We start from the raw sequence: 13,018 nt of genomic DNA, 5'->3' as shown, positions 1-13,018 counted from the left end.
GTCTCGCGTTAGGTCTACCATGCATACAATGTCGGACAAGATGTTTTTTTTACGCGATGCGCCAATCCGTTGAGTTCCTCGACGAACCACGCGACATAGTCGTTATCGCGACGAAATCGATACGTCGATAACGTTTCGTCGTACGAACACTGTACGTAGTATGCTATACTACATACCCGATGATGTTGATAGGCGTATGACGCGTGTTCCGTATCCGGTTGTGTCTTCTGCAGCACGCACTTCAGATCGGCGTACACCACGAAGGGAAGTCGCTCTTTCCTGCTGTGGTTCTTGAAGCTGAGCCACTTGTTGTCCTCGCTCGGTAGTCGGATTGCGCATTTGTTTACCTCTCGGCAGTCCACGGTGTGGGTTTCCAATTTCATGCTTGTGTAAAATTAGTGAAGACATCTGCAAAAAAGAATCATATATATTATAAATTTTTTTACAAAAAAAACATAAAATAATATATATTATTAAAAGAAGTAGAGGTACTTACCGATCGCAAATGTATTTCCGACTATGGTGCGTGCTCAATTGTGAGCTCACGAGACGGGATAGATCCTTATTCCATGCAAAATGTCCAACATTGTTGTCTCGTGGGTCCTGCACGTACAGCAGATTCACATGTTTTTTTTATCACTCGTGCGGTCGGTAAGCCGTATCGGGAGAACGTTTGAAGTCTTCTGTCCCTCGATGATATAGAGTTTCGCTACTGTGGGCTCGATAACATGTAGTTCGTACCATTCGCGCAAGTGTGATGTACCACAGAGTTCTATGTTATTTGTATTAAAACTCTTATTGTCACGTTTATCACCCGCCACAAACTCCCCATTGAACACGGTGTTCACTTTGACACAGTTATGTGTTTTTATACTGTCTCGCACTCGCTTGCACACTACGCTGCAGGCGTCTTCCAAAAACTTTCGCGGTTCTACATGGTCTGTATTAATTACCGCACCGGTTATTATACGCTTTTTGAACGCGGCGTCGATCTCTCGCCATACGAGTTCTGTTGTGCGCGTGTCACCACTGGTACCGGCGTTCGCATAATCACCACCGCTATGGAAAAATTGTCTTTCCAATCGCAACTTCACACCCTCGAGTCGCGCAATTCTGGCAAACAACGATTGCCTCTGCCCGATCGAGAGCGGACGTTTAGCACTACAACGTGTCTCGAGCTGCTCGATGAATTCCGCGCATTGCAGCGTCCATGTGAAAAATTCACCCAAGGTGGTTACTTGGTCGGACAGCTCCAACAGATCGCGTTCGGTTTGCTCGAATTGCTCCATGTTTTATCTATTCAGATTCAGGTTGTTCATCAGATTCAGGTTGTTCATCACCACGAAGTCGACGCCCATTATATAATGTAGACTTGTCGATTACGTCACACTCTTCGAAGGGGCACTTGCACACGCATCGATAACACGCTGGACAATGTCGATAGGTATACTGAATGTTATAGTGTTCCAACATAAATTTATAAAGACTGAAGAAAAGGACATCACAGTGCCAATTATCACAATCGATAAGTTCACGTTCAAGAGTTCTTTGCACCTTATTGTCGACGGAATAGTCGTAATAGGGTTGCAGACGCAGATTGTACCTCGCCACCACTTCAACGCACTTCCCAGTGCCTGTGTGAATTTGAACTAGCAGATCGACTAAGTGTCCTTCTATCTCACGAATAACTGTAGTTGCCCAATAGCGATACTCCTCATACTGCGACTTAAAGTCATGTTTAAACAGTTTAATGTAGAAAGGATCATCACGAATTTCATGAGCTTCATATTCTTTTACCTCGTTCCGCACCTCTATGTATATTTTCCGTCTTATGTTAGACTTCCAGTCATAAGGATACTTATCGATACATTGATAACAACTCCTTGTCTAACGATGCGTTTATCGGTTCCGCGTATCCCGAGTTCGCGATCGCGAACAAACTGCACCAGTGATATTCGTTGCACATCCGTCGATTTTCGTCCTCGATCTTCATCACGCAAAGCATTGGCGATATCATCTATTAAATGGTCGCCATAGTAAAAACGGTCGCAATAGTATGGAAAGTCATCGCTTTTCATCACTTTCATAGTCCGGTAACCACGAGCGATTATTGTCAAGCGTCATTTCTTCTTGCTCAATGTTATAAAAAAATAATGTTCACGTCGCAACCGATGTATCACTCTAAAATCGTATGCTAATGCGGCTCGATGCGCTTCATCCCTCATTATATATACCTTTGCCCTCTCTCTCGCTCCAATTGATAGATCATTTCTTCCTTTGTCTCGCGTACTGCGTCGTAAAAAATAGCGCGAAATTGTTTAGTCTACGCGATAACACCCCCCTTTTCCTAGAAAACATTTGCTCACGACAAACATGTCCCTACAGGTTCGATGCATTATCGGGTCGATCATCGTCTCGATGACGTCATTTCTTCCTTTGTTTTTTTCACGTACTGCGTAGATGGATTGTTTTTTTAAGTATAAATCATACTATATTTTCTTCGCGCGCATTTCTATTCGAGCCGTATATGCGACGTTCGCTGGAGCATCGGTTGCACGATTTCATTATCGCATATAACATAGAAGCGATGTTCCGGCGGACCTCGGCGCTCGCCTTTGTAGTGCAAGACATATTTTGTCTTACGACTATCAGTTTTATACACCGCCATTATATTTTTTTCTATGGCGACTTCAATCTCATCGTAGCCGTGAGCCTGCTTGAACGTGTTTTGCCCGAAAATATTTTTTTCGAGGATTAGTGACGCCTTTGTGATTGTTTTTTTACTTTCTTGTTTGAAATGGACCGAGAAGAAGAGGAACGAGATGAAATGGAACGAAGATATCACGTAATCGAACAATGCATAGTAATCGAATACCCCGCAGTAGGAGTATGTATACTTAATACCGTTGCGTACGTGTCGCCCGGTATGCTTTTCAAACTCCAAGCTGAAGCGTGCAGTTCGTCACGACGATCGTTTAAATCGTCGTTATTTTCGTGAGTGCGCGAGTGTGAATAAGTGTCTGAGAGAGTCACTGTCGTAACATTTTTTTGAAAAAGCATACCGGGCGGCATGCACGCAACAATACATAATTGTATATTATATATTTTTTAAAAAATTAACCATTCTCTGTTAACGCGTTACAGTGGATATGGGTCGACAACGTGCCGGTGCGCGAGGTCCGTCTTTATAATATGGTGAGGGTTCGGATCCCTCACAGACAGGTGTGTTTAATATTTTTTCAAAGATTTTAATTTTTTTTCAATTTTTTAAACTTTTTTTAAATTTTTTTTAAATTCTTTTTTAGCGTTTTATATATTTCGATGAAATCCGAATTCGGGGATTTATCAATATTCACCGTCAGCGTTTGGTACGCTGGTTTAGAAGAGTGGATTCCGAATATAACGAGGAAATCTGGGACGTTTTAGGAGATGAAGATATCTTCCAATTACGAAGATTATTCGATATGCAAAATGAGTTTGACGTTGAAGAGGAAGAGGTGTGGTAATTTTTAAAAAATTTTTTTAAAGTTTTATGAATAAATATTTTTTATTCTTAATTCTATATATCATTTATTATTTATTTTTCCGCTTTCTTCACTATTATTAAGTATAATAATAATAATATTTTAAATAATAATAATTATTAAGTTAAATCCGCGCGAGAAAAAGAGAACGCCAACGAAAAGACGCGCGCGAACGGGGGAGAGGCAAAAGAACGGGAGCGAGAGAGAGACCGCGCTGAGGGAAAGACAACGCGAACGAGACGCGGGCGAGCCGTGTGACGTCACGTGGACCGACGTGGCCGTTGGACGCGGACCCCCATCCTCCCGCGGCGCGCCGCCGATAAAATTCCAGCAGCCGAACGGCGCCCATCGCCTTTGTAATACCCCGCGCCGATAAAGTGACGACCCCCCCTCCTCCCCCCGGACCACCCTCGGCGTAGAACGCGGACACCCCCCTCGGCGGTACCCTTGTCAACGATACGTTTATTAACATTTAATAAACATGTCCCGACATGCTCGCCGACCACCCCCCCTCCCGGCGGACTACCCGCGCCCCCTCCCCGCGGACACTCTTGCCCTCGAGTTCCCCACTCCCCCTCCCCGCGGACCCCCCCTCCCCGCTCCCCCCTTGCCCGCGGTACACCCCCGCCCCGCTCCCCCCTCAGAACCACGGTCCGATACCCCCTCCCTCCCCCCCCCCCCCCACCGAACGCCCCGCGATCCGATACCCCCCTCCCCTCCCTCACCCCCCTCGGAGCTCCCGAGTCTGAATCGGCTTATACACACTACTCGCATGGCCTCCAGTCGATTTCTCCGGCCTCCGATTTCTTGGGCACTAGATGTAACGGTGCTGTCCATTGGCTACTGGAACGTTGACATATCCCTGCTGCCAGCATTCTCTCAAATTCCGCTTTGGCTGCGCGAAATTTTTCAGGCGGGAGTCTGCGCATTGGTTCGGCTACAGGCGGTCCTTTCGTGCATTACCCCGGTGTTCGCAACTTTTTCGGTTTTGTTAGATGTAGCTATTTCTTGAAACTTCTGTAACAAAAAATTGTAAAAACTGTCTCCGTTTATGATACGTATGTTCGAATAGTTGCTGCGGGTAAGTTGACACAGGCGCTGCAATCCTGTATGTTCGTCAAGGAGGCGTTTTCTCTTGAGATCGATAATTAAACCGTAATGCCTAATTAGATCACCTCCGATGATTAGCTGTGCGACGTCGGCAACTATGAAATTCCATCCAAAGTCTCTTCGTAAACCTAAGTCCAGATGCAGTCTTCGTGTCCCGTATGTTGCTATGACAGTGCCGTTTGCAGCGAATAGGTTTAATGTTGATTGTTGTTGTCCTCGTACTTTCCATGCTTTAGATAGCACTGAGGGTGCCATTACATGGAACGCGGAAACGCGGAAGCGCGGAATAGAATAGTAACTAGATTCCGCGTTTCCGCGAATTGAGTCCCGCACGTTTGAATGGAAAAGCGGAATCCGCTATTATCGTGCATGTATGTATATGTACCCTGGCTTGCATAAGATACTTCATAATAACCATCAACATGATGTTTGGATCTATAATATTATACTGCCACTTTTATAAAATAATAAAGTAATCGAAGTATGTAAAAGCTTTCTTTTTCAATGTGATTAGACAGCTCCGAAAGAGCCTAGCGGAGTAAGCATGTGAAATCGGCCCTTGATCATACAGAGCTGACATTAATGTCACAAGTTAGTACCAATATGATAAAACTTTCCACCAAATATTATTTAAAAAATTCATTTTTTTAGAAGTTATGCAGGGAGAAAGTAAAATAAAGAAATGTATTTTTCTCGAAAACCACTTGACCGATCTTGATGAAAAAAATATGTTATGTAGACTAATAAAACTAATTAACAAAAAAAATGTCCAAAATGTTTGCCAAAAAAGAAAACCAAAAAAAAATATATTTGAATTTTTTAATATTTTTTTTTAGGGTGATATTTTCGAGGTACTCCTTTGAAATTTTTACAAAAATTTCTCTTAAAGTGTTCACTATAACATATATTTTTTTCAATTTTTTTTAAATGGTGGAACATAGTTAAAAATACGAAAATCGTAAGTGTCGCGTCACTCCGGCGCACAGTGCAGTGCCATTCCGCGTTGCGGGTGTTCGATGTAACTTTAATAGCACATATGTACGTCTGCAATTAGCCTATAATATGTATACTTTTTAATTTTTATAGTTTCCAGAGTTTACCACGTGGAGGTTGCAGTACGGTTTTAAACTCCTTATCGGGGTGCTTTTTTAACGTGAGTCCCCTCGTCTCTCACTATATTTCTGTAAAATCAGGGTGCTTTTTTAACGTGAGTCCCTTCGCTTCTCACTACGTTTCCGTAAAATCGGGGTGCTTTTTTAACGTGAGTCCCCTCGCCTTTCACTACGTTTCCGTAAAATCAGGGTGCTTTTTTAACGTGAGTCCCTTTGCCTCTCACTACGTTTCCGTAAAATCAGGGTGCTTTTTTAACGTGAGTCCCCTCGCCTTTCACTACGTTTCCGTAAAATCAGGGTGCTTTTTTAACGTGAGTCCCTTTGCCTCTCACTATGTTTCCGTAAAATCGGGGTGCTTTTTTAACGTGAGTCTTCTCGCCTTTCACTACGTTTCCGTAAAATCAGGGTGCTTTTTGAATGTAAGACCCCTCGCCTCTCATTACACCCTACACCTACGATTTATTTAATCTTCTTCACTATCACTGTCTATTACTGGAATGTTATTTGTTTTCTTAAACAAATTGCTCAGTATTTCTGCTGGTTTCAAAATTTTCGCTAAATATCTTGCATGAGATAGATAATATATAATTGCAGCAATATGACAGCAGCATCCAATTGTTCGTAGCCCATTAGCGATCTGTTTACCCAAGTAGCACAGCAAGTCACAATAAAATCAAAATGACGTCAAAATGATGGTAAAATGATGGTAAAATGATCAAAAATCATCATTTTGCAATCATTTTGACATCATTTTGACTTTATTGTGACTTGCTGTGCTACTTGGGTAAGAAAACAAATAACATTCCAGTAATAGACAGTGATAGTGAAGAAGATTAAATAAATCGTAGGTGTAGGGTGTAATGAGAGGGGTCTTACATTCAAAAAGCACCCTGATTTTACGGAAACGTAGTGAAAGGCGAGGGGACTCACGTTAAAAAAGCACCCCGATTTTACGGAAATATAGTGAGAGGCGAGGGGACTCACGTTAAAAAAGCACCCCGATAAGGAGTTTAAAACCGTACTGCAACCTCCACGTGGTAAACTCTGGAAACTATAAAAATTAAAAAGTTTACATATTATAGGCTAATTGCAGACGTACATATGTGCTATTAAAGTTACATCGAACACCCGCAACGCGGAATGGCACTGCACTGTGCGCCGGAGTGACGCGACGCTTACGATTTTCGTATTTTTAACTATGTTCCACCATTTAAAAAAAATTGAAAAAAATATATGGGGTACCTCGAAAATATCACCCTAAAAAAAAATATTAAAAAATTCAAATATTTTTTTTTTGGTCTTTTTTTTGGCAAACATTTTGGACATTTTTTTTGTTAATTAGTTTTATTAGTCTACATAACATATATTTTTTTCATCAAGATCGGTCAAGTGGTTTTCGAGAAAAATACATTTCTTTATTTTACTTTCTCCCTGCATAACTTCTAAAAAAATGAATTTTTTAAAATAATATTTGGTGGAAAGTTTTATCATATTGGTACTAACTTGTGACATTAATGTCAGTTCTGTATGATCACGGGCCGATTTCACATGCTTACTCCGCTAGGCCCTTTGATGGAGTATACTGTATCCGCGTTGACAACGGATTTTGACGCGTTCGTTCCGCGAGCTTGTTTCTCCTTATATTACATGGAGCACAATTTGCGCGGAAAAGCGGAACAGTATAGTGACAAATAGACATTTATATTCATTTCTTAAAATTGTGTTCACTTAATTCATTGCAATTTTTATTAATATGCTTATCTTTTCAGCTTATCTATTAAATACAAGCATTTTAATCAATAAATACCGTTAAAAATTAATATTTTATAATTCTCCGTTCCGCTTTTCCGCTCAAAATGTGCTCCATGTAATACAAGGCATTCAAAACAGACGGAACGGATTGACGGAAATCTAGTAAATTTTGTCTTCCGCGTTTCCGCGTTTCCGCGTTTCCGCGCTCTATGTAATGGCACCCTGAGAGGTCGGCTCCGGTGTCAATGAGAAAACGAACACCTGTTTTTCTATCTTGGACGATTAGGCGGTTTCTGCTGGGTGGACCATCGTGCACCGCCTGTTGAGATGGCCCAATTAGTTTTCCGATTCCTCGGGTGCTTTGATCGCAAAGGTTGTTTTGGTTTTTGTCCACGAGCACGGCTGCGAACAGTTTCCGGCGTCTTTCCCAATTTTTTTATGATAATAGCAGTGTTTTGACGCCTGTGATTTGTTTCGTTGGGCGTTTCGAGATTTGCTTCTCTCACGCTGTCTAGAACGAGAGCGTCGGTTTCCATTCCTGTCCGCGGTGAGGCGTTCGATCTGCTGCGCTAATTTCTCGATTGCGGAGGGCAACGTCGGGTCTGAGGCTGTGGACGGGGCTTCAACTGCTGAGACGGAGGGTAAAGTTCTCTCGATGGCTTTATCGGCCAGCTCGGCTAACTTGTCCAGACTTACTCCTTCCGCTACCGCCAAAAGCTCCTATATTCTTGTGGGCATGCGCTGTAACCAGAGAGTTTGTAGGATTTTTTCGTCCACGGAATTATTCGTGAGACACCGCATCTCGCGTAGCAAATGGGAGGGCTTTCGATCACCGAGTTCGACGCCCCGTGAGCAACTTTTTCAAACGCTTTTTGTCTGAATCTGTTAACCGGGAAATGAGCGTATCTTTTAACTTTTGGTAGTTGTCAGCGGCCGGTGGCGCTTCGATAATATCGGCTATTTCGAGCATTGACTCTTTGTCCAGATTGTCTACTACTAAACAAAACTTGAGTTCGTCCGATCTAATGTTATGCGCTCGAAACTTGGCTTCAAGTTGTGTAAACCAAGTTTTAGCGTGATCGCGCCAGAACATGCACGTTTTCACTGCGCGTATCGCGTAGGCTTGCGCGCCTGGATCGTCAGAATTGTTATGTGCGCGGAATGCGTTGTCGTTGTACGCGAAACGAACCGCTATGAGTATTCAAACCTATTTGCGAAGCTCCCGCCGGGTTTTCTTCGTCGAGGATGGTGACGAGGGTGTGCTGCCCCTCTCCTGCTGTCTGCTTCTCCCCCATGTCGTTGCCTCGAGGTGGTAAACGATCTAATGGCATCGCGCACTGAACTTGACTTCTGAAGAGTATTTCTGTCTCTGCGCGGCGAGAAAACAGAAACGTGCGATGGAAAGAAGGTTTGGTCTCGCAATGTTCAATGTCCGCGACTCACAATTTTGCGACGAAGCAAATTCCGCACGCTCGCCCCACGTCGGAGTCACCAATTAGATGTGTGGGGTCTATACGGAAAGGATTACACTCTTTACAGTTTGACTCAAATATATTTCTCAGATAAGTACAAGCAGTCGCGTGCGCGCCGAGAGACTTTTAGTTGAACAAGTGAGCGCTAACTTAAACGTTCGTAAAACAAGTGTAGCGAGGCCGCGTAGTACGGCGCTCGTGACGTTGATCCTATTGGCTGGTCGTCTCGACCAATGGCGTGGCTTGGTCGCCACAATTCACCTATTGGTGCTGCCATCGCCCATCCGCCGACGGCATCCGCTCTCCCCAAAAAGGGAACAACTATTCGCCCGCGGCACATTGCAGGACCGCGGAGAAGATCATTGTCAGTCAAGCCGTCTTACGGCAAACACATCTTTGGAGAGCCGTCTTACGGCACACACGCACTCATCGCTAAGAGATCTCGGGGCACACATCTACGGCACGCGCCGACTCGAATCTCCGGAAAGCCACTCGATCCTCCTGGAGCGTGAACTTTGCCTGCCTTCTTACTTACCTGCTTGCTGCCTCGCTTTGCCTGCTGCCTTGCTCACTGCTTGCCGCCTCGCTTTGCTTGCTGCCTTGCTTTACTTGCCTGGAACTACCAAAGTATTTAAAGCGTGTCAACTAACCTATGTAGGTCAGTGACGCGCTTTAAAAGTATTCAAGTGTTTAAAGCGCGTCAACTAACCTATGTAGGTTAGTGACGCGCTTTAAAAGTATTTAAGTATTTAAAGCGCGTCAATTAACTTATGCAGATTAGTAACGCTTTAAAAGTATTTAAGTGTTTAAAGCGCGTCAACTAACCTATGTAGGTTAGTAACGCGCTTTAAAAGTATTTAACTGTTTAATGATTTTCGTTAAAGCAAGGCACACACACACGTGTGTATGTCCTGCTTTATAGAAGTTGTAATTTTTGTTAAAGCTAGGCACACACACACACACACACGTGTGTATGTCCTGCTTTATAGAAGTTGTAATTTTCGTTAAATACTTTTAAAGCGTTACTAATCTACAGTTGACGCGCTTTAAATACTTAAATACTTGAATAGTTTTAAAGCACGCGTCACTAACCTATTAAACCAACACTCCAAAGGGATTAATATCCTGCTACGTTCACGTCGTTGATCCTGGGTGATGCCGAGAGCAGAACACACACACATTCCAGAAAGGGTTTGGACTTGGTAAACACAAGCACGCATGAACAATTATTAACAAGCATTTCGTGTATGGAAAGCACAGCGAGTCTCATAAGCATACGTACTTTGCATACGAACGTAAACGCATTATGGTTACATTCATCGTTCATTTATGAGCTTCCTTTTAAGATTAGGAAAAAAATTTATACAACTTTTTTATAGGAAATTTAATACTCTATCTTTTTTATTTGAAACATTTTTTTATCCGATCTATATTTTTGATTATAGGAGCAAAAATATAGAAAAAAATCGCATTTTTTGTTTTTTTTTCAAAATGGCGGCTCCAATATATCCGACCGCCAAATTATATTAAAATATTCGTAATCAGCAGCCAAAAATACGTCGGAAACTTATTTTTTCATTCGATTTTGAGGTGAGGCAGTACTTCTGCAACTTTACTATATTAATATAAGAAAATAAAGAAATTTATAATTATAATTTAGATAAATTCGGGTTAGCACGCATATAACATAAAATGATAGGTTAAATGTATATAAAATATGTAATACTTTGATGCATTATACTTATTAATTAAATGTCATGTACTTATGTATACTTATGTAAATTTTTTCAATAATTATTTTGAAGAAAATTACCAAGAAATAGTAGGAATGCATGATATATTACAAGATGTGCCGCAAACATCATCAGAAGGTATGTACATTTTATTATAGTAATATTATAATTTGAGTTAGTATATTACATTTAATTAATAAGTATAATGCATCAAAGTATTACATATTTTGTATACATCTATACTAACCCACACAGCAAAATATATTTGAGATATAGCCAGATATCTTTATACCTACAATTTTAAGTCAAATCTGAGATATCTTATTTTCAGATATTTACAGAATATCTACAGGACATCATTACTCGATATCACATTATATCTTTGAAAAAGACATCTCTGCAACATTTGCATTTGAATATGTTTGAAACGTACAAGCTCGCGCAGGAGTTTGAGCTCAAGAATTATAGAAAAAGAAACGATACTTTTCTTGTTGTTACGTCGGTAAAGAGATTGTGTATTTTCATGGCAGTTATGTTATAATCAACGAATATATCGTAATAAAATGTTATACAAAGAACACATAACATAAATACAAAATGAATTATCCATGCATAATCCTTCCTCATGTGTCACGACAAGAAGTTAATCTCTCATCAAAATTAATTGTAAGGAAACAGAAGTCCGTTATTTTTGTATCTCGACTAGAGAAAACAATCAAGTGATTTCAATCCTTAATTCTGTTTTAAGAAAGGATCATACAAGTTAAACATATTATTCAAAACACATTACATAAATATAGCAAGAATATACAAAGCATAAATAAATTGAAGTACTGTGTCAACTAGTAATTCGTCGAAAATAATCCATATATATATATATATATATATATATATATATATATATACATATATCTCACTTAACGAGTAAGCAAATGAACATATGCAAAGTAAAGCATTCGAGAGAATGTTTAGGTTTATTTAAATATTGTGTGAGATTCTATAACTTCAATATAATGCACTTTCTTTCTATTAATTGATACAGTAACTTCCGCAGTCAATCCAGTTATATAAGTATTTCAAGTGAGTAGTATACATAATTCGATAAATGAAGAGCGAACTCAATTAAATGATAATTAACTTTTTATATGTAATACGGTGTTTTGTAAACGTTAATAGCTGGCAAATAGCCACGGGTCGAATCGCAACAATATTAATTTGTTTGTTCTTTTCGAAGATTGGGCAGCCTCTAAATGTGGATCTATGAGGGCCGCCACAATTACGACATTTAATCGTCCTCTCACACTGCCCGTGAGACTTGTCGCCGCATACGACACAATATGTTTCACTTTTACATGAAGTTTTAGTGGGACCGAACCTGTAACAATTGAAGCACTGCCTGATCTGTGGTACGAAAGATCTAACCTTCAAGCCCACGTTGTTTGTAAATATATTAAGATCTCTAATGCCGACTCCTTTAAAGGTAATTATAATATTGTCCGTTTTCGATAATACAGTTTTCTTCTCAGAGTTATCCCATTTACGTCGATACATACGCTCCAAGCCAATAATGCCCTGATGTGTCCTGAATTACCGACCATAGATCTTTAAGGGGGGAACCTCGTGTAAACAGCACTTTTTTAAAGATTTTATTACAAAAAAGTGGACCGGAAATAAGTTGGCGCTGCAAGTTCATATTTTTTAATTTACTATAGCTCAAACGATTGCTCCCTAATTGCTCCCTCAGAATCGACGATTGCTCCCCTTTTAAGGGGATGCTGGAGCCGTCTGTTTTACCGGCATTTTTTGTCAGCACGTAGCGTCGTATTAATTTGACAGAATTAAAAATCCTTCTCCAGAATTGCAATACATACATTAATGATTCGGGGAAACTCCGATTTTATATAGAAAACGAGAAAAAATTACGGAAGTACAGATTTCTTTATCCTACTTTTATCCCAATATGGCGTCTCGAGTTGCGGCGAGCTGTCAGCTCGTCACAAGATGTATTTCATATAAGAGATATACCATTGGTACGAACGCGAAAACAAGTTTCCCCGAATTGCACAACAAGAAAAACATCGATAAACCCCCCAAATCAAGATTTGGAAGCGTAATATAAAAGTATAATGTCGGTGTGCATCGTGCGTATGGGTGCGTGCAATGTAGCGTGCTATCCTTGTCTATATCTTTGTCTATACAAGAACAGATATAGTTCGCCGGTCTTCTTTACCGACGCCGATCGAGTTCGGTTACGGCTCCAGCATCCCCTTAAGATTATTATTTTTTGAGATATTTAATAAAAACGAAAAATTTCT

General features: G+C 40.8%; 1 protein-coding gene across 1 annotated transcript; it reads right to left on the bottom strand.

Moving 5' to 3' along the window:
* Positions 1-336: 336 nt before the first annotated feature.
* Positions 337-1,332, bottom strand: LOC112468010. Its single transcript, XM_025036999.1, has 2 exons — positions 497-1,332; positions 337-408 (listed from the first exon to the last, which is right to left on the bottom strand). Exon 1 carries the CDS (start codon positions 1,287-1,289, stop codon positions 621-623), a length of 669 nt encoding a protein of 222 aa, XP_024892767.1. The 5' UTR covers positions 1,290-1,332; the 3' UTR covers positions 337-408; positions 497-620.
* Between the last annotated feature and the right edge of the window lie 11,686 nt (positions 1,333-13,018).

Source organism: Temnothorax curvispinosus, unplaced genomic scaffold (assembly GCF_003070985.1).
Source record: "Temnothorax curvispinosus isolate PA1 unplaced genomic scaffold, ASM307098v1 QBEX01017989.1, whole genome shotgun sequence".
Lineage (NCBI taxonomy): Eukaryota > Metazoa > Arthropoda > Insecta > Hymenoptera > Formicidae > Temnothorax > Temnothorax curvispinosus.
Note: the sequence above shows the minus strand (reverse complement) of the source record. Positions and strands in the feature narration are given on the sequence as shown.

Excerpts from the sequence above, each read along its gene's own strand:
- LOC112468010 (XM_025036999.1), bottom strand. The coding sequence starts at position 1,289 with ATGGAGCAATTCGAGCAAACCGAACGCGATCTGTTGGAGCTGTCCGAC.